The following is a 26,184-nucleotide window of genomic DNA, read 5'->3' as shown; positions in this document are numbered from 1 at the left end:
TTTAGTTTATGGAAAGGTACAAAAATATTTTGACTGATGTTTGTTTTATGGAACAGGCTCATAGCCCTACTTTAAACATTCGAGACAATAACTGTTTTTCCTCTTTTTTCTTGATAGGCTGTGAAGTTGAGATTCTTGGTGTCAGACCAACTTACTGCCTAGAATATAAAAATGTCCCAACGGATATCAATTTTGCCAATGCAGTCAGTGACGCTCTTGACTCATTAAAGTAAGTGTCCCACACTTTTTTAGCCCTAACATTGTTCTTGTTTTTCAGAAGAGATTGTGTGTGTGTGAGTGTGTGTATGTGCATGTGTACGCTTGCATGCAAAGGTAGGGTGGATGTAGGTGTTTGCAGAGAGCAGAAGAGTTAGGTCCCATTTATGGTGCTCTCCACTACACATTTAAGCAAAGCTGCATGCAGTTGTGAGTCACCTGACATGGGTGCCAAGCACCAAACTCTGGTCCTCTGAAAAAGCAGCAAGCTCTCTTGACCACTGGGCCATCTCTCCATTCCCTCTTCCTTGTTTCTTGGACGAATAGCACGTCTTAAAGTGGTTTAAGCGAGTTGGACCTAGGTGGCATAATGTCTCAGAAAGTTTTATGTAGTGATTGTTACGCGGTGTACTAAGGGATTGTAGCTCTGAGCAGTCGTACTTACTCCATTGCCCACAAAGAATGAAATGTTAGAGAATCCCCAGGGCATGAGGACCTTTTTTTTCTGTTATTAGACTATAGAGAAACCATATAGCTATCAAAATTTTCATAGTGATGATTTTCTGAACAGGTACATTTCAAAGACATCAATATGTGTTGCATAAAGGAAGGCAGATGTGTTTGGGGGAAATCACCGTTCCCATGTTCTTGTTTGAAATGCACAAAGCACATGAGCCTATTAGAACAAAGTAAGGTTTTTGATTTTGTTTAGTTTGTTTTGTTTCTCCCTTGCGCCCGGAACAGTGACATGGTGTGAAACAAGCTAAGATGAGTTCCTCGCCCCTGAAAAACACATAGCTCTGTCAGGGAACTAATTACCAAGTCAAACATAAAGCTTTAGCTCAACTGGAAGCAGTCAGGTCACCCAGATGGAGGTCTAGCAGGGAGAGTGCTTTAGAAATCAGCAAGAAGGAGCCGGAGGCTGTTGGGGTTGCCTATTTCTGGAGCTGGACTTGAGGTCCTTTGAGGTCATCTTGTTGGGTGGGGTCAAAACAGAAGACACCGAGAGAATCACTGTATATAGACTGGGGCAGGAGCTTGATCATTTTGAAAGAGCGTGGTTTCCAGAGAGGCACTGAGCGATCACCCTTCTTAAACCCAGGGCATGAATGGCTGGCACCAAACAGTGATGGCCGGCTATGGTTGAGATTATCTTTCACTCAGGAGACCAACTATGTATTGAATTCTAAATTGTCTCAGGTACAGAGGTGAGCAGCTGGGTGAGATTACCTCCAAGTAACCCAAGAATCCACGTGGCAGCGGGGTCTTCCTCGTGGTTTACGATAGCCCCGTGGTACAGAAGAGACTGATGACGGATGCCACGCTTTCACTTCTTTTCCTGCCCCAGCCTTCAGTGAGTGGTCACCACTCCCACAGGGTTATCAGAGGAGAAAGCAGGACCCCGTCCCGTGTTGATTTTCAGATCAATCTACCTGCATGAAACCTATAAAGACGGGTCTTTAGGTCTCAAAATGGTTTAGCATGACTGACACGCTAAAGGGAAAATGGCTTCAAAATACTAAGCATCAAGAAGAAACAAACTTGTTCATGTCATTTGATTCTGGTTGTATTCAAAAGGGGCAGAGTTAACGTAATCGGGTGTTCTTCATACAGTTTATATATCATGTGTGTTGTGTGTGTTATATGATGCTGCCTCCTGCTACCTCATCTGCCTTTCTTTTTCTTGCCCACGAGGGCTGGAGAGCCATGTGCAGGCAGAGCTGGTATACTGGGCTGCTGTCTGGTTAATGCAAAGCAGACTGCCACAGCATGCATGGCAGATGAACAGCGCTGGAACTTCAGAATTCTTCCATGTCTACTCAGTGCTGCTTCCGATGTATCCCAGACCCAAACACAATCCATCCCTATACCCTACTGCTATGAGAGATATGAGAGTTGGGGTTGTAATTGCCACAGAAATACCTCCAAGTAGTCTGACAGCCTGGTTATGAGTATGTTTGTATAGGTCTCATGTTTATCTCGTGTTTGGAGCTAAATGGACTCTCTTTGAACCCAATCTAGTGGTCAAAGCAAAATAGCAAGCAGTACCACAAGACCTCCAGGCTAGTGCTCATCAATCTGAGCAGACATTCTCCTTTTCATAGCACCACAATGCTAGAGGAATAAAAACCGGGCTCTGTTTCCTTTAGAGAAGTGTTGTCTTTGTGGGTTTTCTTTTCCTTTTGTTTTTCTTTTTCAAGCAACATGGTGAAGGTAATAGAACTCTAGGAGATACATCTCCTCTTGGTAACAGAGAAGATTTTCTGATTGTTACTCTAGTTCCTAGTGGTAGTGGTGGGGTGCAGGTTTATATTTGGTAAAGGAGTTGGGCTTCTCTAGAAACAAAAGGCCACAAAGAGTGCGAGTCCATAGAGTTGGCCTCAGGTTAGGATTCCAGATGGTATCTGGGGCTGTGCATTGCCCAACTCAATGCCACTCATGTGCAGGTAGTCCAGGTGCGTGACCTTGAACTCCATAGTCAAGTGTTTCTCAACCTTCCAAATGCTGCAACCCTTTAATATAGCTTTTGATGTTGTGGTGACCTCCAACCATAAAATTATTTCATTGCTACTTCATAACTGTAATTTTGCTACTGTTATGAATCATAATGTAAGTATCTGATATGCAGGATATTTGATATGCACCCAAAGGGGTTATGATGACAGGCTGAGAGCTGTTGCCACGGACTGTCATTCATAAATCTGCAACCTAGATGATGCATCTGGATTCTGACAGCATGGACCTGGGCAGGATTGAGCAAGGCTAATGCAATTGTCTTGGGGTGGAAGTATGTGGGGGTCTTCATACTGCCAAAGTTAACAGGGCAGCTAGAAGCAGCTTCTTTACATAGTAGGTATAAAGATCATTTCTAATGTAATCCAGGTCCATTCTGTTTATGAGCTGACAAAGAAGGGCGGAAATACAGCCTCCTGCTCATCATCTCTAAGCTAGTGAGCATTGGGAAAGAGAGAGAAAGGAAAGCCCAGGGGTTACTGCCTGGGGAAGGTAGTGGAGGTGAGCTCGGTCCTCTCTCCCCCAGGAGAAACAAGGAAGCACTTCCTTCACCTCTCATTTCCCTTCTTACAAAGCAAACTAAAGACTGATGTTTGTAAGTCAATACTGCTACTCAAGCAAAAATCGAACCATCCTCTTCAGGAATGAAGTGGTCGACAGTTTTAGCCAGATTGAAACACTCTAGAATGCTAGGGATTGCTTTGCAGGTAAGAACTTGTCCATGAACTTGTGCATATGGCAGAAGGGAGCTGATTCTTGGGGTAGGTGTGTTTAGGCAGAGCTGTGGAGCGATTTGGCTTCCCATCGGGTAGCCTTGCCTGGCGCCACAAGTCCAGACACTAGGCTCTTTTGGTTTTCTCTATCTCGAGTTCCTAATTCAAATTTGAAGAGCATTTGGAAATTTCCACACACAAGTGTTCAAACACACTCACACATATTCCTCTGAATCTGTGTTGTTCAGAGTTGGACTACCTTTCGGAGAGAATGCACGTGGGACAGATATGACAGAACTTAGAGCCATCATTAGGACCTTGACCAAGCGTTCTTACCCAGGGACATTTCAGCATGAGTCCAGACAGATCAAGAGGCTTTATGTGTCTAGACAGGAAGGGATCAGCCAGCATCTGTATTTACCTGGGCATTGCCTTCCTTGGCCATAGCCTTGTAAGATATTACCTTTGAATTGAGATGACTTTTTTACATAGAAAATGAAGGAGCTAAAAGGAAAGGTGTCATCTTTAATATCAATAGCACTGGGACAAAGGGTTTTATTTACACAAACCTATTTTGCTCTTTATCTGCCATGTTCCATAGGTGTTCTCCCCATCTGTCCTTGTTTGACTTTTCTGTTGCTGTAATAAACCCTATAACCAAAAGCAACTTGAGGAAGAAAGGGTTTATTTTAGTCTACAGTTAGAGTCCACCACCATAAGAAGTCTAGGCAGGAACTCAAATAGCATCCTGGGTGCAGGAACTGAAGCAGAGACCATAGAGGATCATTGCTTACTGGCTTGTTCAGCTACCTTTCTTGTATAGCCCGGGCCCATGTGCCAGGGATGGTACCACCCATAGTGAGTTGGGCTTTCCTACATCAATCAGCAATCAAGAAAAAGGCTCACAGACATGTCCATAGGCCAATCTGATCTCTTCAACTCAGGTTCCTTCCTTACAGACATGCCTAGGTCTGTGTCAAGTTAATAAATTTTAATTATGACACCATCTCACAAAAACATCACTGACGCTCGAAAGTTAACTGCCTCTCTTGACCTCAAATTCTTAGGGTAGAGAGAGTCAGCACCTACCGCTTTCGGTAGAGGCTTAGGTAGGCTAGGCTTCCAGGGCCTCCCCTATGTGTGGAATCGCTGAAAAATGGCTCCTTAATCTGATAACCTGGTCCATACTCACATCTCTAATGTGGCTTGCCGGAAGAATTAGATAGAAGAGGTTGAAACTCATATCTCTGAGGCTGGGGCTGGGGCTCTTGCAGGTTGAAAGAGTTTGGTGCTTTGAATGAGAATATCCCCAAAGGATATATTTCATATATTTGAATGGCTGGTCCCCAGTTGGCTGACCTGTTTGGGGGGAGGGATTAGGAGGTGTGGCATGCTTAGTGGAGGTGTGTCACTGGGGGTGGGCTATGAGGTTTCAAAAGTCTATGAGACCCCCTGCCCCCTCCTCTTTCTTTCCCTCCTTTCCCTCCCTTCATCCTCTCCCTCTCTCCATCCCACTCCCTGTTGTTGGTGGATAAGATATAAGCTCTCAGCTATTGCTCAAGTGCCAGTCTGCCTGACTGTTGCCATGTTTCCTGCCATGATGGTCATAGCCCCACCCTCTGAAACTATAAGCAAGCTCCCAAAGTAAATATTCTCTGTTATGCTGCCTTGGCCATGTGTCTCTTCATAGCAACACAACAGTAACAAAGACGAAGAGGAATGCAGCTCTATGTGTTCAGCAGCATCCAGCCCCACACACTGATGCTTTCTGAGCCCTGTTATCACACACAAGACTGATCTGCTGGCCTGTCCTGTCACCTGGGTACCCTGTCCCTTTAAGAGAAAGCCCCACCCACTTCCACCCCCATGCCCCCCCCCTTCTGCCAAGGCAAGCAGATCTCCCACCTCCTCCAACCTGCATGCTCACTCTGTTGGTCCCTCTTCTCTCTCCCCCACTTCTCTTTGCCTCTCTCTCTTTCTCCTCCTTCTCCCCTTCTCCCTTCCCTTTCCCCTCCATAACCCACTAAATAAACTCCGTACCCAAACTCTCTCTGAATGGCATATCTGTCTGTCTCTTATCCGTTGTGTCCTACCTACCAAGGGGACCCACCGATGCCTCAGGTGACCCACTGCTGCTCTTTGAGGCCTTGGGTGACCCGCCACGGCCCCTCGTGGGACCACTGCCCCTCTTGGGACCGGCTTTCCCAACCACCATATCTTTATAAAAGAATAACAGACTCAGCAGTCAGTGCCCCTGCACACAATGCCACCCGCCCACTTTCAAAACATAAAGCAATTCATGTTTCATATCACTTGATTTGTCTTTTGGGAAATTCTGTTTGCAGGAGGTTCATGGTTCAGTGAGAAACAAAACATATACCTGGTGCTAAAGACTTGGTAGACTTAAAGAATAGTTTGGGGGGTAACAGAGGAGGGATCGGAGGTAGCTAGTATGCCCCGGCTGGAAGGAAGGGTCAGTAACAGCTTTCAACATGGTGCCACGCAGATTGTCCAAGCAACCTGTTCAAGGAGGCTCTAGAATCCAGGTCTGGTAGTACAAGTCCATAATCCCAACTATGCTGAGACAAAAGGTTCACAGGTTCAAGTCCTGTCTGGGCCACAAAGTGAGCCCAAGGCCACTCTGGAAAACCTAGTGAGACTCTGTCCCAAAATAAAAAGAGCTGGGAGGTAGCTTGGTGATAAAGTACCTGCCAATCATTCCAAATGGAGTCCAAGGTTAATGCTGAGAGTTGAAAAGAATAACAAGCACACGAGTAAGGAGCATAGAAAAGCAAAGAAAGAAAGCACTGGGTGGCAGCAACGGTGGACACAAGCTAATGACTTCCGTGGACAGCTGCAGAGGACTTCTTCGGCAACCCCGAATCTCACAACCCCTGTCACCGCTGATGTTAATAAAGGAACAGATGGACGAGTAGAGAATTGCTGCCACCTGGGAAAGGAAGCCGGCTCAGGTGTCTTGGCTGGGACCCTGCTCTCTATGGGCAGACTAAGAAGAGTGGAGAAGCTTGCTGCTGCTCAGTGGGGCTTAAATGCTCCTCCCTGCTAAAACCCGCACACTCAGGCAAAGTGATGAAGGCACAACCGGAAGGAGGCATTTCTTTTCCCTCCCTCCCTCCCTCCCTCCCTCCCTCCCTCCCTCCCTCCCTCCCTCCCTCTGTCCCACCCTCCTTTCCTCTCTTCCTCCCTTCCTCTTTGCTACGTGTCCAGTACTATACCAGCAGCTCATTCAGCATTTGGATGGCGGTGCTTTAGTTACTTACTTTTCTGTGGTGTAATAAACACCATAACCAAGGCAACTTACAGAAGAAAGCATTTATTTGGGCTTATGGTTCTATACAAATAGCATCCATGATGGCAGATCCAGCAGGCGGCTGGAATGGTGGCTAGGGTAGAGAGCTGAGCATGCATATTTCAGTCACTGCCATGAAGCAGGGGGGTGGGAAGGAGGGAGGGAGGGAGGAAGAGACACACACACACACACACACACACACACAGAGAGAGAGAGAGAGAGAGAGAGAGAGAGAGAGAGAGAAGACTGAAAACAGGTGACACGCTTCCTCCACACACCACCTAAACCTCCCTGAACAGCACCATCAGCTGGGGGCCATGGGTTCAAATTCATGAGACTATAGGAGGCAATTCCCATTCAAATCACTGCAGGTAGGTTTCCCAGACAGGGAAACTGCGGTGTGGAGATATTTTACCATTCATCTGAGACACGTTATTTATTGAGAAGAGAAATCAGGATCTGAAACCGTATTTGTGCTCCTGTCCACAATTCTCACAATTAAATCTGCTATGTCCATAACCCTTCATTTAGGGAATTCTGCCAAGATTCAGATCAGTTTAGTAGGGAGGGAGTGGGGATAGCAAGGTGGTTAGAGGGGAAAGATGAGAAACACAAAATAAAAACAGAGGAAGCTGGAGAGTGACGAGTGTGGGTATTGATGCATGTAAAAATATCAATAATATTGAGATAATCAAACTGTAATTTCAGGGTTTTCTCCAAATTCACATTTTTTTTTTTTTTTGGTTTTTCGAGACAGGGTTTCTCTGTGGCTTTGGAGCCTGTCCTGGAACTCACTCTTGTAGACCAGGCTGGCCTCCAAATTCACATTTTATATTATCATTTTTTTTCTGCTCACTAGCTGCTAAGTTTACAGAATCTGTATGACAGCCGTGAATGAAATCTGGTGACCTTGAAGCAAGGGTATTGGACAGTGCCCCAAGGTGATACTGACCCTTTGGGTGTACTGACCCTCTCAGCCCTTTTCCCTAAATATTAAGTCATCTTTCTTAACAGTCAATAACTAGCTATACCTTTAAATTGTTTCCATTTCCCTCTGCCCCATTCTCCTCTCTTCCCAACTTACTTCAGTAAGAAAAATGCATATGACATTATGAACTCTTTATACTGCAAAACAATCTAGACAGAATTATAAGGTGATAGGAGACTTGGGTGTCCCTGAAACCCTCGGATTGGAGGCCCCCTGCAGCTTTCTGGGAACTGGGTTTGATGGCCACATGTCCTTCTGGCAAGGTTCCTGAACCTCAAAGCTATAAATGGCCAATAGCAGACATGCAGGCATTTCCATCCCACTTGCCCTACCCAACCTCATAACAAATGAGCTGACCTGTGATAGAGACCAGACCCACATCGGAAACAGCTGGCTACCAAGAATTTATCTGCTAAACTCCAAACAGGCCAGAACTGTCAGCCCTGGGAGACTTGGGTCCCTAATGAATCAATGAAACCCTAACACAGCAACCTCTCACGTGTGTATTCCCTGTAACACAAGCATCCCAAATCAAGTGTTCCTGGCATCGGAGGTTGACAGCTTCCTGAAACAATGCCATCGGGTAAATTGTGACACACTCCAGCTTTCTGACCGCATGGAGATTTTCAGATGTGATAAACAGCCTTGGAGAAACCAACCTACACTAGAGTGCATTATGGATACATTACCATACAGTGGGTATTAAAATGAGGAGGCCTGGGTGGATTTCATTAAACTCCAATGCCACAGTAAACCTCACTTTATTAAGTCGCCAATGCATTAAGTGGGATTTCCCACCGTATCTAGGGCCTGTGCTGGAAGTGTGGACACCTAAACAGTTGATATAGTGCATGAACCAGCACATCTGGAATGCCTAAGAGGCCGGTACGTAAAGCAGATAAATGTGGAGGCTTATCTCCGGGACAGGTTTTATGGAAGCGTCCGTTGTGTTCAGATGTAGCGAGGGAGGGAGAGCCCAGAGCTCTCCCAGGTATGGACCAGGAACGAGTTTCAGCATATGAATAGAAATCATATTGCCTAGTATGGTCTTATCCCCACCACCCACACACTCGCAGGGTCCTAGAGGGACCTTTTGTACCTCACCACGTATAGGTGCACAGGAGGCTTGAGTTAGTCATTCTCACACCAGGGAATATGAATAATAATCACACTATTTGTGAGAAAAATCTAAATACTAACACAGCCCAATCCACACTGTGGAGGAGGCTGGTGATGGGGTTTTTAAACGAAGGGTCGACTTGTTTTGTTCTAAAAGGACAAACGATGTCACTTCACCTGAAACCAATGTTTCCTCAGAGCTGTTGATGATGTGCACCCCAGAGTGCTAAGGAGACCCCCCCCAATGACATCACTGAAGGGTATGTGACCGTAAAAGGGGGTGCCAGGCAGAGAACACTCTGGAATCTCTTCCCTGGTTTAGAAGACAGAGTAGATATGGATGGACTTTCAAAGGCCCTCTTTACATCTCCACATTCCAGCTGTGTCTCAGAGACCTGCCAGGGAGCGGGAAACTTCTAGAACCCTCTGAAGCTTGCCTCCATGTGTAAATCTGTAAATGCTCTTTTGTGAGGACACTTGTCCCTATAGCTCCAGGCCTGGAAACAAAGTCAACCCATAACACAGAGCACCTAGGTGACAAGAACGGTGTCTCCTAGTGTTACGTTTGCCCTTTCTCACAGCCAGCTTCTGGGAGTTGAAAGGTGTCACACAACAGAGCAAGGATTTCCAAAGTTCCCCTGGGTTGGGTGGAATGGTTTCCCCTTCATCACTGGCTCTTGGCAAACGCTGCAGCAGAGTACCTGGCCATAGGCAAAAGCCCATCTAGTGGCCACTTGTTATTATACACTTAGTTGACAGCTGTAGCATGTTTACTGTGTGCCAAATGCTAGGCTTGAGTTGAGATACCATGGAGAATGAATCACCATTCCCAAGGTGAAAGAATCTCATAGTTTAGAGGGAGAAAAGTACGGATAAAAGTGCCCGGAAGTGAGCATAGAGTCATGGGATCACACTGTCATGTCCCAAGGCCACCTACGATGTTCTAGCCTCAGAACATCATAGGAAACTTCCTGGAGGAGGCAACGATTGCCACAAATCTTAAGGAAGAATGGCTACTGTGTGACTCTGACAGGTAAATCAAGCTCTCCAAGCGTTATAGGATGTTCTCTGCTGGAGGAGAGCAAGACCCAAGCCCTCGCAGCTCTGAAATCACACTCTTCCATTGCTCATGCTGGGAAGACCGTATTGAGGGGAAACATGATGTTGGAATATGTGCCTATGGGTCTGTGTCTGTGTGCTTTACAAAGATGTGCCTAAAGTAGAGGTTTTTTTTTTTTTAAAGAAGAGAAATAAGAAAATATGACAAGGATATTAATACTACCTCTTGTACAGATCCAAGCCGAAAGAAATACCTTCCATTTCTTTTCCATTGGCTCATCTGTCAGTTCTGGATGCCGGCATACCGTCTCTACTGCTATTAACATCACTCCCATCTATGTTGCGTGCTTGATGGGAAGAAAGGCAAAGCCAGAGCTTGGGGAGGGGAAGTCCCAGTGGAAAGTGTTGCGTGGAGGAAGGAGAGGACATTTCCTGGACTCCTCTCCCTTCGTCCCATAAGCTGACCATGTCTATAGATATTGCTAGCTTCTTTGACCAGCACTGGGGGCGAAATGGTTTGGATTTTCACCATTGATGCTGACCCTGGGGGAGTTTGGGAGTTCCTAAAAGGACAGTTACTTTTAGGATTTACTCTGTGTCTATCCAAGAGCTAGCCTGTCACAGGTCCCCGTAGAGCACATGGCTGGGGTAGGTGTGTCTGCGATGGCAGATCCTAAGGATTACTCCATCCACAGCTACAGAAGTGGCTGTGGCTACACCGTTTATATTCTTGTCAGACAGACCCACAGTCTAACATGTTTTTGGGACTCCCTTAAAGTCTGCTAATAATTTTACAGTCATTATTGAAAGCAACGCCTCTAGTTTCTTGACTTTCCAGTTCCAACAGGTTATGAGAAGGGAGTTATATGGACCATGCTCCCTCTCATACTACATCTTTCAATTTTCAATTTGTGGATAGGAAAAGCAAGGCAGTGTGGCCAGAAGAAGGGGTGACCAATAGACCCACTTCTCAAATCCTGCCAACAAGTGGCTCAGGGCTGGAAACCTTGAGTTCAATGTTAACTCACCTTGTTTATGTGGATATGTGGGTTTTGACTCATCTACTGGACAGGTCCACTTGGAGACTCTCACATTTTCACAACAGAGGGTCAGTGGGTCCCAAGGGAGCAGCCCCCAGAGGTCTCCTTCAACTGTGACTATCTCACTCTGTTCCCTCCAGGAGTGGCCGAGCTGATCTGGCGGCCATATACCATGAGCGCATTGATGTGGAAGGCCACCACTATGGACCCTCGTCACCTCAGCGAAAAGATGCCCTCAAAGCTGTGGACACGGTACTGAAGTATATGATCCAGTGGATCCAGGTGACCCAAAGCAAGGGCAACTAATCTGGCATGTTTCCCTGTCATGTCTTGTCATCTCCCTGACTGCCACTCCTTCATATATCCTCCAACAATTTTTCTACTAGGCCAGCGTGAGGCTCTCTTTTCTCCACTTTGTACTTTTTTGGGCACCAAGAGACTCCTTATATCATGGATGGCCAGTGGGGTTTAACTCATCTAATGTGTGTTTTTGCCTGGCTTGCCTAGAGCGTTGGCCAGGTTCTTAGGACTATTAGTAAGTCTATTGACTATTAGTAAGTCTATTGACTATTAGTAAGTCTATTGACCTGTACATAGGGGTTAAATGTGGGTTCTGACTTTAACAATCTCTTTTCTCCTTTAACCAATAGCTTACAAATGCCTCTTTACAAGGATTTTTGCATGAAAGGACCTTTCTCCAGTCACTGTAACGACGTCTTGTGTCCACCCCACAGGAACGAGGCCTGCAGAATGACCTAAATGTCATCATTTTCTCAGACCATGGGATGACAGACATCTTCTGGATGGATAAAGTGATTGAGCTGAGCAAGCACGTCAGCCTGGATGACCTGCAGCAAGTGAAGGACCGAGGGCCCGTTGTGAGCCTGTGGCCAGCCCCTGGCAAACACTCTGAGGCAAGACACGCGGTGGTGGAGGGGAGGTGACGTGGACCCATCAGCCCTTCATTTGCACTTTGTCGTTCCTCTTAGAGATTTCTTAAGAAACCGTGTAACAGGGTTAGGAGCACAGACTTTGGAATCAGCTGTCATTCACTTACCAAGTGACCTTTCTAAAGGTCATTCATTCTCTGTGTTTGTTTTGCTCTATAATAGCGTCTACCTCTACTGAATTCCATAGAAATTAAGTGAGATAGGCAGCGCTCCATACTTTGCAAACACCTGGCACATGTCAGCATGCCCTTATTAAAGCTATTTTATCATCGGACAAACTCCTGAGGAGGCTGTCAGAGGCAGACTCTTCAGACTGAAGCTGCCACTCTGATCTGCTCCCGTTTCCCTTTCACCAGGGGGCTGGAGATGATAAAACTGACCAAAGAAGACAGCATAGGCCCCGCGTGCGCAGTGGGTCAGCCCCTGACTTCACAGCCCCACCCCTTAGGTTCTGATCCCAGTTCTATTATCGACTGCCATACGAGGCATTGACAAGTCTGGCCCCTCTGCCGTCTGCATGTGCGCATGGCAGTGAGTGCCATCCTAAAGCCCGTGGGAGTACACAGAAGCAGGCTGAGATCACAGCGAAGACAACGGATGAGCCACTCACACTCACGAAGCTCACCATCAAAATGAGAAGATTCCTCATTGGATGAGAGTGTGTGCAGATGAGGACCCAAAGTTCCTTTCAGGAACTCAGTACCCCATGCTCACCCTTTCAGAAAACAACAGTAGTTAGGGATGGCAGTGGGTGGTAAGAATAAGGAGGAATGTGTGACAGTCTTGGCTGACAACTTCGTGATCATGTTGGTTCGTCACCTCCCAGTGCATAGATGCAGTGTCTGTCCATCCCCAGGGAGCTGACACGGGCCAGGAAGCATCTATCTTTCTGAGGGGGTGGGCAATGCCAGCAACAGGGGAGTCAGGAGGAGTCTGAGAGCTGCTGCCTTCCTTCATCCTGACGGCGACAGGACAGTTGCCTGTGCACAGTTGTCGTTAGTCAAAGGGTCCCGACGGGAGCCAGACTCTGGTCCTTTGGCTCCTAGGCAGTCCCATCACCGCCTTGCCTACCCTCATTTGAGGTCCCCTGTCAACAGTACCCCACTGCTCTCAGCCTTGTCCCCATTCACGCGGGAAATGCCTCCCCCTTTTCGTTTTCTCAAGCTCCATAGCCAGGAAACGAAGTTTACACAGCGTCCCAGCAAACCCCTAAATATGAAAACGGAAAGAATATGTTACATGTTGGCAGGTTCCTGGGAAGCAACTCTGTCTTCCTGGCAGGGAAGATCATCTTTGTCTCCAATTTGGCACGTAGGCATGAGACACCTCCAGAATGCTTGGGCATTACCATTCACGAGCTGGGAAGAGCATCTTCCAGCAGGGATGTGCATCCCAAGCCCTGCCAGCAGCCAATAGCAGTTGGTAGGGGTTCAAAAGTGGGGGCTGTGTTTGGTGACAGTTGTGTCATGTGATGGACACAGCAATCTGCAAGACCTGGTGTATGTCAGCAGATTTTCCGCTTATTCAAAATAATTCTGCATTCTGCATACGTTGTTTTTAATCAAACAGAGGAGATTAATTCATGGAACTGTGAACAAGTTTCTACTCAGCAGCCCAAAGACTATTTTTAAGTCATGAGTGAATAAACACAATTTTATTATTAAGGAATACATATCTGATTTGGCTAGTGGCCAGCAAACCAGCACCAGCAGGTTGCTTTTCAATTTTAGTCACAAATATTTGAGCTTCTGCTAAATATTGGAAGTGTGTATAGGCTTTACGTCTTCATTATGGAATTGGCAATGTGATTAGTAAACAATTCCTGGTGATTTTAAAATTTGTATATTGGTAGGACATAATCTTGATGTCAAGTTAAAGAGCACTAATCTTTTCGCCATTTTGATGATATTTAACATCAGCCAGGCCACTTTTACAAATGCCTCTTAATTTTAACGCATAAAATTCTGGATTTTGGTAAGTAAATTTTGTAATATGTTCACCAGTCACTGATTATTTACAAAAGAATACATATAGTGTGTACATGTTTATATATATATGTATGTATGTATACACACACGCACAATAAAATACATTATCCTTCTAAGCAGTATAGGATAACATTGCTCACCTCATATTTGATAGAAGTAGAATGTTGGCATGACCTATGGCACTTTCTGAAAGTCTTTCCCAGATCCCATGAGCTTTCTACACTCTCAGAAAAACCACTAAGAAGAAACCATTACTTATGGTATGGTTGTGTGGTTACTTGAGTTTTATACGATAAGAACCCCTGTGGTGTTTTCTACAATGCACATTATTTTTTATCCAGCTGAGGTCTTGAGTCTTCCAAGCATCTTTGAGGATGCAATGTCTATCTTTACTATACTTTGTAGTGTCTTGCCCTTAAACTGCACCAGCGTGTCTTTATCTCTCCCCGTTCTCTTTGCTCTTCCGCTTCTGCTGTGTGCCTGGACTATTCTGTACATACATCTACAGGTGCACACATGTGAGAGCGTTTCATTACAGTCCCTAGGGCATCCATTTCTTTTGTCAGAGAGCATATGGATCTTTAGACTTCCTGGATAAAGCCGGCTTGATTTGCAAGCTATACAAAAAGTCTCTCATAGCACACACTGTTAATCTCAGCACTGGGGAGGCAGAGACACGCTGAGCTCTGTAAGTTCAAGGCCAGCCTGGTCTATATAGTGAGTTCCAGACCAGCTAAGGCTACATAGAAATCCTATCACAAGAAAATAAAGTATTTATTTTATGTAGCTAAACTCTGTGTGCGTGTGTGTGTTGTATGTGCACGGACATGTGTGTTTATAATCTATCTCACAGATCTAACATGAGTGTTCAAACAGCTTATTTTTGGTTTTCTTTGCAGATATACCACAAACTCAGCGCAGTGGAACACATGACTGTGTATGAGAAAGAAGCGATACCCAGCAGGTTCTATTATAAGAAAGGGAAATTCGTCTCTCCTTTGACTTTGGTGGCTGATGAAGGGTGGTTCATAACGGAGGTAATTATAAAATCCATGGCATTCCTCTCATTGTTCAAACTCTATCCACAGCCCACGGGTAAGTAGCAATTATTGAGATTCGTTCTCTCGGAGTCCTTTGCTGCCCCGCTTCCTTATTTAGAAAATCAAAAGGCTGGACGGCTGTCTAGGTGAACACAAGCTTCAGGCACAAACTGACAGTCGAGATTGAGACTTCATGGCTCCAGATCCCCTGTTTTGTAATAAATTGGCCTTAACTAAATTACTCAAGCTTCTATACAACCTGTGTAGCTTAAAGCAGAAAAATTACTGTGACCTCTGCCTTTCTATTTTTATTTTTGGCTTCTTGAAATAGAGTATTGCTATGTTCCCCATATAGCTTTACTATGGGAGTTTACTATGTAGTGAAGACTGGACTCAAATTCACTATCCCCTTGCCTCAGCCTCCTGAGTACTTAGATTAAGGCATGTGTCACCAAGTCTGGATCACAGACCACTTGAGCAATGGCTTCGATAATGATTGGCCATCTCATTTAAGTGAACATCTGGAGACAATAGGCTCTATCTATGGTCACTTAATCCAGAAATGGCGAAATCAAGGAGCTCTACAGAATTCTGCTTTTCTCCTCAAGATCACAAAAGAGTTGCCGCAGCTCCAAGCTGCGTATCCGCTAGAAACACCCCAAAGCAGGAAGGAAATGGTGTGACTTTTCATTACACATCACCTACTATTATGGGATAGGTGAACCACAGATAGAAACCGATATGCAGGACCCTGAAGATTAGGGAATGCCGGTGGGGAGATCTCTGTAAGGAAAGGTGTGTAATTATGAAGACGAGGTCTTAAAAGAAACCCATATACCCGAGAAGTTCTTGTAGTGAAGTTTCTGCCCCTGTCTAGAAACCATTAGCCACTTCCTCTTTGATCTCATTGACCGACTACCTGGTTGGTGTGACTAGAAAATCCCTGCCTGAGGTGAGATTTGCCACTGAGTTGTACTGCACTACAGGGTAAAGAACCACAGTCACAGGACTGAAGAGATGCAGAAACTGGGGTTAAGAGACAGGGGCCTCAAAACGAAACAGCGAGGAAGAGAGCATAGGGCATGGCTTCGTTTCCCAGGAGACCGACAGTCCACTCTGGGAAGCCTGCGACTACCTGCAAAAGCTTCCTCCTGTCCCTGGCTTTGGGTCCCCCATCTCCCCCCACACCCTAAGGGGACCTGAGTCATGCTTCCCTGAATTAAACTGGAAATTAGTATCTTCTGTTATATGGTTATATAGATTATATTGTGTATTACTTTTGTATGTATCGCACACATTAATTTAAGTTATTAAAAACTAAGAGTCACCAGTTAGCAAAGATGCCCAAGTATTTCATGATGTGGGCTTAAGAACAAAGAAAACCCCATAAAAAGAATCCACACCATAGACAACTATATGAACAGATTTAAAAATATATAATTAGGGGCGGGGATGTAGCTCAGCTTATAGACTGCTTGTTCTATCATGAAAGCCCTGGGTTTCATCCCAGGGACCACATAAACTGGCCGATTTGGCACACACCAGTAATGCCAGCACACAGAGGTGGAAGCAAGGGAGATCAGAAGTTTAAGGTCATCCTTGACCATATAGGAAGCTCCAGGCCTGCCTCAGATGCATGAGACCCCATCTGGAAAAAAAGAAAGGCAGGGGAGGAAGAAAGGAAAGGAGGAAGGGAGAACTACTTCAAGAGGGAGATTTGAGGTATTACAAATACATAAAACAAGAGCCGAGAGTGGTGGCACACGCCTTTAATGCCAGGACTTGGGAGGCAGAGGCAGGAGAATCTCTGTTAGTATGAGGCCAGCCTGGTATACAGAGTGAGTTCCAGGACAGCCAGGGCTGTTACACAGAGAAACCCTGTCTTGGATAACCAAAAATAAATAAATAAGTAAAACAAAAAGTTATTTTAAAAAAGAAGAAGAAGAAAGAAATGTAAAGAAATCAGGATGGGTAGGAGATAAGAGATGGTGGGGGCAAGAGTAACCAGAATGCATTGTGTACATAACACAATTGTCAAAGGAGAAAATAAATAAAACCTCTAGAATAAGAAAAGACAGAAATAAGAGTAAGATAAATCTGACATGAAAATATAAGATTAGCATCTGAAAGATGTGTGTTGACCTACCCATCATGTTGACCTAATTATTACGGAACTGCACACTAGTTCTCTGTTCTCTCTCTCTCTCTCTCTCTCTCTCTCTCTCTCTCCCTCTCCCTCCTCTCTCTCTCTTTCTCTCTCTCTCTCTCCGTTGTTTCTGATAATATTTATATAAGTCTGTAATGACAAAAAAGCAAAGTGCAGAAAGAAATACAAAATGTACAGTTTGGAGAGAAAGGAGAGCAATGGAAAGTTTCGTGCTTCAACCAAGAGAGGCTGTAATTGTTAAGGAGACCCATGGCATTAAAGAGAGGGCCGCTCTGCACGGAACAGGGAAATGTGCTCACCAGTTCACGTTGGTCACGTCTGCACTGTGCATTTTGAACAACTGCTTTCCCAATGTTTGTACGATGTGTACTTAAAACTATTTAACCTTTTTTATCAAACAATAAATATATCCTGGGAAAAATGAGCATTGGTCAGTAATAACAACTAAAAAAAGTCTTGAACTAATTGCCTCCTGTTAGCTATCCTCAGTTGGATCGTGGGTACTGTGAGTCCTGAAGTGACACGTGGGGACAGAGAGTAGAACACGGGTTTATCTCAGGGCTGCTCAGAACAATCAGTCTTACTCGTATCGTTTATGGTGTCTATCATACATGAGTGCGTGTTTCTCTAGGGAGTCGTCACTGTCTATCCTGAGGGGAACCGGGGTGTCTCCGTCGCTCACGTTTTTACCTTAGCACTGTGGTTACTTTACTCCTGTTCTGGGGCGTACACCTTTCTATTTTCTGGATATCATACGGAAGAATCTCAAGTGCTGATTCTACTCTAACGCCGAGGAGTCGTTCTCTGCAAAGTCCTGAAAACAGGCGTCTTTCGTATCTCTGTGGCCTTTCCTCTGCAGCCCCGGAATGCCTATTACCCTCTCCTGCCTACAGTCCCCTGACGACTGCATTCTTCATCCCTGCGTCCACTCAGGACCAGAACCACTGGTCACTCACATTTCCCTTTGCAAATTTCTCCCCAAGTCAGAAGAAAAAGGGGTCGTGTTTGGCCCTGCAACCCGCACACCTGTCCGAGATGCGTGCTGTGGCCTTACAGAACGGGGTTACACTCCCGATCGGCAGACGACAAAGTCTCAGCCCTGAACGCAGTCTCGCCGGGTCTCTCTCTGACGGCAGGGGAATCTGTGCTCTGGTTTTGACGTGATTAGAGGAACAGCTGAGTGAGGACAAGCCGATGCTCGCTAGCAGCTGCTAAAAGAGAGCCCCAGCCCTTCCTCGGACCACGGTGCCCACGGCCACCTCCCCACAGCCACAAAGGATCCGGCTTCGTTGCTGGACACGCCGCTGCCCTGTAAGCCCCGCCTCCCACTAAAGCGCTCACCGGAAGAAGAGAACAGCTGAGAGTTAGTTCGTTTCTTCTCATGGTCGCCTAGAGAGCGGTCACTGAGAAGACAGAGATACAGATTCAATTTGTCACAGGAATTGAACCAAGATCCAGAGCGACCCAGGTGCTCGATGACTTCTTCTCAGGTCACTTCCGCTCCACATGGTTTAAAATACAAGCTCGTTCCCAACATCTGTCCTTCGTCTGACCTCCCTTCCTCAGCCAGCGGAAATCTGGAGGTGTTCATGTTTCCAAAGGACTAAAGAGGCAGAGGAAAATGAGTCACCAATAAGGTCAAGGCCCACGGTCCTCCCAGCCAGTCTGGGTTCCTCAGGACAGGAAGCAGGATTCTCGACTCATGTCTTATCCCCTCTCTCTCCCTAAGAGCTGTCCAGTTCCTCTAGAAAAAAAAAATTCGTGGGTGTTGCTTCTTTCTCTTAGGGGATGAGGTCACACTTTCCCCCAGAGCATCAGAGCCCTGAGCCATTCCGTCTTCACTCACGGTCTTCTCGGGCAGCCATATTGCCACCTCCTCCTTCAACCGGGGCTTGGCCACAGAGCAGACAGACCGGGGTGTCACAATGTCCGATGCCATCCAAGGGCCCTCAATAGATACAGCCAGCACTACCAAATATCCCTGGCATGGGACAGTTAGAACGACACAGGAAATAATCCAGAGTCATTTCCACCAACCTTGCACTCTCTACTTGTCGGTTCTTGCACTCTGAATTATTAAGCCCCCCGGGTCTGAAGAATCCCGGCCTATCAAACTCCGCAAATATTTACCTAGTGCCTTCTCAGGCAATGAACTGTATAACAAGCTAAATCCACTGATCCACTGAGGAGCCCCCGGGAGTCCCCAGCTGCCTGATGCAGTCCAGAGAGGGAACCAAAGATCGGATCAGCATGCTTGTTAACCAGCGTGTCATTACAGATGTGTTCCACGTGCTAAAGACTCAGGGCTCTGCCCACGAGAGAAAACACTATCTGCTGGCCTTTCTGCTTCTGGCTTATTTCACTAAACATGATTTCCAGTTCCAATCATTTTCTTGCAGATGCGGAAATGATGAGCTCGTCTCATTATCCTTGAAATAGCAATATCAAGTGTGGGAAGAAACTGTGGTCATAATCTTCCTTTGTCGCGCCAGGGTCTCGAAGGAGCTAAGTGAGCCTCCAGCTGTGCACAGAAAAGGTTGCAGTAACATCCGGGGATATTAAGTCATTTAATATTTTTCACATTGTAAATATAGCAAGGACTTTTTATTTTAAAATTTTTGGTCAACAACAGTGATAACCTCAATGACTATCTTGAATTAAGTCATTCCTAGGACCTTCAATCAGCCCCCATAAGTAGTGAACGGGATCTCTGGGTTGTTCTAACTCTTCCAACGTCCTTCCTGTCCTTCAAAGGCCAATGATGACCCCCCTCTCCCTTGATACACTTACTTGATCCTAATTATTCTCATTTGGGACTTTCCTAAGACCTCAAATCGTTCTGCTGGGCACTAATTTGCCTGCATCTGGACTCTCTGGTCTAGAGTAGAGGTTCCTTTGATAAGGTCTTTTGAGCTTAGCCCCTGCTCAGGAAGGGTATGTACTACGGTGAAGTAGAGTCACAGTATATGCGGGTGGATTGGACAGATTCATAAATACCTAGACTGTTGCATTGTTTATTCTAAGACTATTCACTTCTTGGTTGGCAAGCAATTACCTAGGAAAGGAGGGCTAACTCGAAAATTCAGCTAATTCCTCATAGCCCTAGAAAAGAGTTCAGCTGGGAAAGGTGATTAAAACTATGAACAGCGATTCTAGCTTTAGTGAGCCCCAGCTTGAGCAGGACATGTCAGAGCATGTAGTCCCCAGCCAGCTTTCAAGGGCCAATGTCTGTGGCCTGTCCAGGAAAGTGTCAACTGAGCTGAAGAAAAACAAGATGGAGCAAGAGCCTGGAAAAGGACTGTGAAGCATGGTGCTTTGTGCTGATCATCCGGATTCCTGTGTCGGTTAAAACCAGCAGGGCAAGCACAGGCCCAGACATTTACAGGAGGCCAATATCTGTCTACAGAAGAAAGACTTGCTTTGAAGACCAGTAAAGGGTATGACATGTCAGGCTCAGTTCTAAAGCCCGTGGCAGGGAGGCCTAGCTCCAGAATATTTGAGGAAATCAAGACAATCTGGGAAGCGTGATTTCTGAGAGGTTCTGGCAGCTAGAGTGGCTTGTCCAGGCCCAACTAACGGAGCTCCAGGAAGTCAGCTATGAAATGCTAGAAACAGCTTGCTCTCCAGTGATTGGGGTCACATGTGGAAGCTGTCTGGGAGTACAGACCTCCCCCCTTCCTCCTCTCAAAATGATTCAACAAATGTGATCCCAGAAAAGAGAGAGAGAGATCCCTGGTCCACTTAGCGGTGCTCTCCAACACTTTACTCTGCCCCGGCTTCTCTTCATTCCTGTCACTCTGCAGTCTGGCATTTTCTATGTCAAGGATCAAGCTGTATGCTGCAGGAGACTCTCCAAGGTCAGGCCGGGGGACCAAGGCTGAGTAGTTAAGTCCTGTCAAGACAGAAGTCGAGCAACTGTTAGGATATCTCTTGGGAGTGCCACTTAGTAAACACATACCCAAGTATAAGACCACTGATCCCTGGGGCTCCTAGGGTCCTGAAACGGGAAGGCATCCTGCCTAACACTTTTAAAAAGTAGTGATACACAAACTAAGCAAATGGGGCCGTGTGTCCTTTCGTCAGATGCAAACAAATGCCTCTTCATCTTAGACAGGGCACTGATAACAAACCAGAGCAATAATTCCATGAACCAGCGAGGTTACTGGTGGTTCTGACAGCAGCATCGGTCACCTGTTACATAGCCCTGGTGACTCAAGGCAGCTGCATGCCTGGAGAGCCTACCCCAGTTTGAGTCACGACTCACAGACGCTGGGTCCCTGGAGCTCCATGGATGACCCACAGACACCTGCGCTCTCCCCCCGCCTCCCCCCGCCCCGCCAGAATCTCCTCTGGCCAGGCAGCCATCACTTGCTTCTGTGATCAATCTTTAGTGAATCCTCCAACTCTCTGATCTTCTTAGCTGTGGAAGCATAGGTAGTATCTTGAGTCTTACGAGACACCTTCTTCCCTCCAGGAAGAAATGCTTTCAGTTGGAGGCAGAAAGAACACGGCAACAGAACACATGGTGTATAGGAGACAACCAACTCCTTCTCAACCCCCAAACAGATCTGAGACTTTCAATGTGCTCTCAGCTGGCAGGCCTTCCCAGCAGGGCCTCCCACAATGGCAACATTGTTGCTCCTCCTTCTCATTCTGAGATGACACAATGTAACTCTATAGTTTCCCTCTCTTTGGGGAAGAGGAAGGTACCTGTGAAAAGCAGGGCCAGGGAAATGATAGCACGTTGATTTTTAAATTAGAATTCCAAGGCATCTTAAGTAGTTCCACATTTTATTTATTTTGCTTAAATTTCTATAACATCCTCCCACCCCGTCCCTCACCAAGATTTTTTTTTTTGAAATAACTTAAGGAGGAAAAAGATTTATACTCTTCGTGGTTTTGTTAGTCTGCTTTCTGTTCCTGTGGCAGAATAACCGAGTTAATCAATTAGAAAAGACAAAAAGATTTACTTTGGCTCCTGGTTCCATGATCAATTGATCCTGTTTGGGACCAGCGCATCATCATACCACGGTGGGAGTGCATGGCAGAGGAGAACCATCTGCCTTATGGTCCTTGTGAAGCAAAGAGAGAAGGAAGGGGCCAAGGTTCAAATACTACCTTCAACGGCAACCTTCCAAAGATCCAACTTCCTCCTTCTAGAGCCCACTTCTTAAAGGTTCTATCACTTGCCTATGGTACCACTGGCTGGAAAGCAAGCCTTTAACACATGGGCCTTTGGGGATTTTCTAGGTCTGAATCCAAATCGCAGCAACAGTAGGAGAGGGAAGATGGTTAACATAGAGCAACCAGGGCTCCTCAGGCACCAGTCAACGAGAACGGGGCCCAGTTGGAGAAAGCTGGCTGCCCAGCTATACCATTGGGTCAAAGCCGGTTTTATGCTTGATCATGCCATTCCTGAAGCTTTGTGGCCATTCTGGGGAGGGTTTCTCAAGCTGTACCCAGAGCCACATGGAAAACACATGATCTGACCTTGGGATGGTAGCAAGAACAAAGCCTATCTTCAGTAAATGATGAATTACCAATTAAGGATGCTGGATGAATGGTTTCCAGGGAGGTTCCATGCTCCAAAAAGGGGAAGATCAAGCCCTGATGATCCTGGACCTACAGAATACAACCTCCAAGAGTGGGATGTAGGACAAGCTCAGGGTCCTATGCCCAGCCTGGTTTCCGAGCCACCAGGAGGAACAATGAGTGTTCCCTTCTAAGGTTGGCCACCACAGCCGTGGCCTCCAAAGGAGCATCCACCAGGAGGAGGACACAGTGAGGCCCCGCTCCAGTCCCTCTGGCCAGAGAGAGCATTTGTCCCAGTCATCAGAAGTCAGTCTGTGATTCGAGGCGGGACACAGAGGCCAGATGTTACCCTCTCAGCTGCTCACCCTCTGCCTCCCTGCCTCCTCAGGGGTGCCTTTCCCTGAGACTCAGCAGTCAGTCAGGAGAAATGGGAGTGCATGGGTGAGGACCAGACATCCTAATGTGCACCAAAGACACAATGGCAGGTGAGTAAAACGAGCCCAACAGAGCAAGAGCTCTCTCTGCCTGTGTGCAAACAGGAAATGACGAATCCACGCTGCTCAGGCTGCTTCCTCCTTTCCCCAGCCTTGTGCCTCTCCTCCCACCTCCACTCCCACTCCCAGCCCAACATCTCTAGCCACTCTTTCACTGCAGATTAAAACCACAGAGTCCTGCGTGGTGGGATTTAAAGCAACAGTCCCCAGCACAGCCTGAGCAAACCTCACCTACAGGTTCTGACTTGAACGCCACTTTTCCTTATTAGTGCCAAAGATGGTTGAAACAAAGCCCTGATCTGCAAATCTTGTCATTTTCCCTCTGGCATCCCAAATAAAAGTCTGGTGCATCATAGGTGTCGTGGCAGTAGGCTGGAAGCAGAGCACAGACACCAGGGGAAGAAGCCAAAACCCTCACCCATTTTTCCCAGGGTTCCCTCGTATGGTGCCGTCAGCTTCTAGTTCCTTCCCACTGGGAATGATCAGAACGTTGGGTGATGAGTGACAGCATGCCTGGGAGCCTTCCTGACCATTGCATCAACCACGTGACATGCACGGCAGGGGCTTGGGAGGTGCCAGAAGTGCTGGGGAGATCATACAGTGCGAAGATCATTGAACTCTACACAGTGTTAAATGCAGAGCCAGCAACTTGCCCTGGTTTGCCTGGGGCTGGTTCAGTTTTACAACTGAAGTCTTGACTCTCTAGAGTCCCCATGGCAGCAAAATGGGACAGCTGGTGACCTTGCTGGGTTGGTACTTCCCTAGGCGAGAGTAGAAAGCCCCGTGACTGTGCGCTCTGGCTGTCGCTTTCATCTGGTCTTGTCCCACATGAGGGGAGCAGTGTGAAAGCTCCTCACTTCTCACAGCCTCCTGAGGGTCAGGCCTTGCGTCAGCAGTGTCCCCCAGGTCCTGACAGGAGCTATAGGATATCTGCTCCTCTTGATTGGCTCCTTGCTGCAGCCTCCTCATTGTGATCACCTCTCCTGCAGCCAGCCATGTGACACACACACACACACACACACACACACACACACACACACACACACGCCTTTCTCACCTTTGGCCAGATCTCTATGATCTGGTTACCTCCCCAGCACGTCACTAGGTGGCACTGTGTGGCAGTCCACGGTAGGGGTACGGATAGGGTCAGCTTCTCAATTAGGAGCCAGAAGACCCCCAAAGCTGCCATTTTGGATTCTGAACTCAGAGAACTGTGGCGTACACCCTTCCTACTGCATAGTTCCGTGTGTGTGCCATAAGAAGAGGATGCATGCATGATACAAAGATTCCCCAAAATCATTTTAAATCAAAGGTGTCTTTACATATCACCTGGTCCACCCACGTTCTTTAAGAGAATTAGTTCTTCCTTACATGATTACATTATTATTATTTATATAGATAAAAATAATTTTGGTTTTTTTTTCTCCTCTCTGAGACAACTTGTCACTTTAATAAACAATAGTGATTCATCTGCGATTGGACAATTCCCCAATTACTTTCAGGACTGAGATTGTTATTGTATTTATTTGTGCAATAAGAAATGGTAGTCTTAGCCGGGCGGTGGTGGTGCACGCCTTTAATCCCAGCACTCGGGAGGCAGAGGCAGGCGGATCTCTGAGTTCAAGGCCAGCCTGGTCTACAAGAGCTAGTTCCAGGACAGGCTCTAGAAACTACAGGGAAACCCTGTCTTGAAAAACAAAAACAAAAACAAAAAAAAACAAAAACAAACAAACAAAGAAAGAAATGGTAGCCTTGTAGAGTCTAGTTATTAAGTTAGGCTGTCTGTCTCTCCTTTGGCTATGGGCAACAGACATACTACAGGACTCCTCACAAGTGAGACTTGAAGAATCAGATCGTTCCGCTTAGGGCTTCCGGCCTTGCTGTCTTGGAGACAGAAAGTGGGGAAAGCAACAGATTAAGTTAGCTGATGAAGCTAAATTGGAATGTGTTGTGATCCTCACTACAGCCGGCTAGCAAACAAACAAACAAAAAAAAAGGCAGTATGAAAAGTTAGCGAAGTGGTAAAAGCGTCCGCGGAAGAATACAAGCTGCAGCTGCAGGAGGACGCAGTGTGCCGTGGCTACATACGCAGAAGAACCTTCCACCTCAGAACCAGAGTGCCCCGCCCCATTGCTAGTGGCATCTGGTGGCCAGACCAGCCATTTGCTGAGCACCTACTGTGTGCCAAGTACTTAACACATAGTCATCGTAGTCTCCCAAATTCCACAAGGTGAGCGTTGAGCAACATCTAACAGGGAAAGTGGAGTTAAGAGAAGGGACAGAACTTCTGAGATCAGAGAGTAGAAAACTAACTTCAACTCCATAGCCAACCCAAGTCCAGACTCTCCTCTCTCTACCCCACATGGTGGGTAAAGACCTAAGACATGAGAAGACACTCCATGGTCCAGTTTCACCAGGAGCACTGTGGCTTTGGGATGGCGGAATGTGTATAATGACTGAGAAGACAGACAAGCTCCAGTCCTGGCACTACCTCCTATTGGCTGTGTGATGCTGAGACTTTAACTTAACCTCTGTACACCTTAGTGCTTTTAATTACAAATGATAAAAGATAGGACTTCCATACATGATGATTGTAAGCAGCGGGATCGGCCCTGGGTGTGCTGCATGACTCAATACATACATGATACCATTAGCTTCGGGACACAACTTAGAAATGGCTGGTTATTGTGCTGTTTTGATTCTGTGCCTACATTTGAACACTTGCGGTGATGAATTCTCACCAGGAAGATGATATGACTGTCAAAAGCACAAAGTCTGTCTACAACAAATGGCTAGAGTTGTGTTAGACAGGCTGTGGGCTCTTCGGGACCCACAAAAGCTTTGAGCTCCTTTTTCAACATTAACTGAGCCTCTAAAGCCCCAGATAATACAGTCTCTAAAATGACCCAGAAATGGTAGCCCTGACACCCTTTCCCAGATGGAAACTTGTGGAGGCAAATGGCTAAAAACAGGGAGCAGGGGGCACTGAGTAGAGTGTTGTCCCTGAAGGCAGAGCCGGAAGAAGGATGTCATGGTGTGTGTTGTGGAAGGGGC

General features: G+C 46.4%; 1 protein-coding gene across 1 annotated transcript in view; it reads left to right on the top strand.

Annotated features, from left to right (window-relative positions):
- The window catches only part of Enpp6 (ectonucleotide pyrophosphatase/phosphodiesterase 6), a 94,063-nt gene that overhangs the window by 61,470 nt on the left and 6,409 nt on the right, over positions 1 to 26,184 (top strand). Inside the window, exons 3-6 of the mRNA XM_038327572.1 lie at positions 118 to 229; positions 11,100 to 11,241; positions 11,694 to 11,873; positions 14,797 to 14,934. Coding sequence (XP_038183500.1) covers positions 118 to 229; positions 11,100 to 11,241; positions 11,694 to 11,873; positions 14,797 to 14,934 — 572 coding nt within the window. The remainder of the gene's footprint in view (positions 1 to 117; positions 230 to 11,099; positions 11,242 to 11,693; positions 11,874 to 14,796; positions 14,935 to 26,184) is intronic.

This window comes from Arvicola amphibius, chromosome 4 (assembly GCF_903992535.2).
Source record: "Arvicola amphibius chromosome 4, mArvAmp1.2, whole genome shotgun sequence".
Classification (NCBI taxonomy): domain Eukaryota; kingdom Metazoa; phylum Chordata; class Mammalia; order Rodentia; family Cricetidae; genus Arvicola; species Arvicola amphibius.
This window is presented reverse-complemented; position numbering and strand designations above follow the sequence as displayed.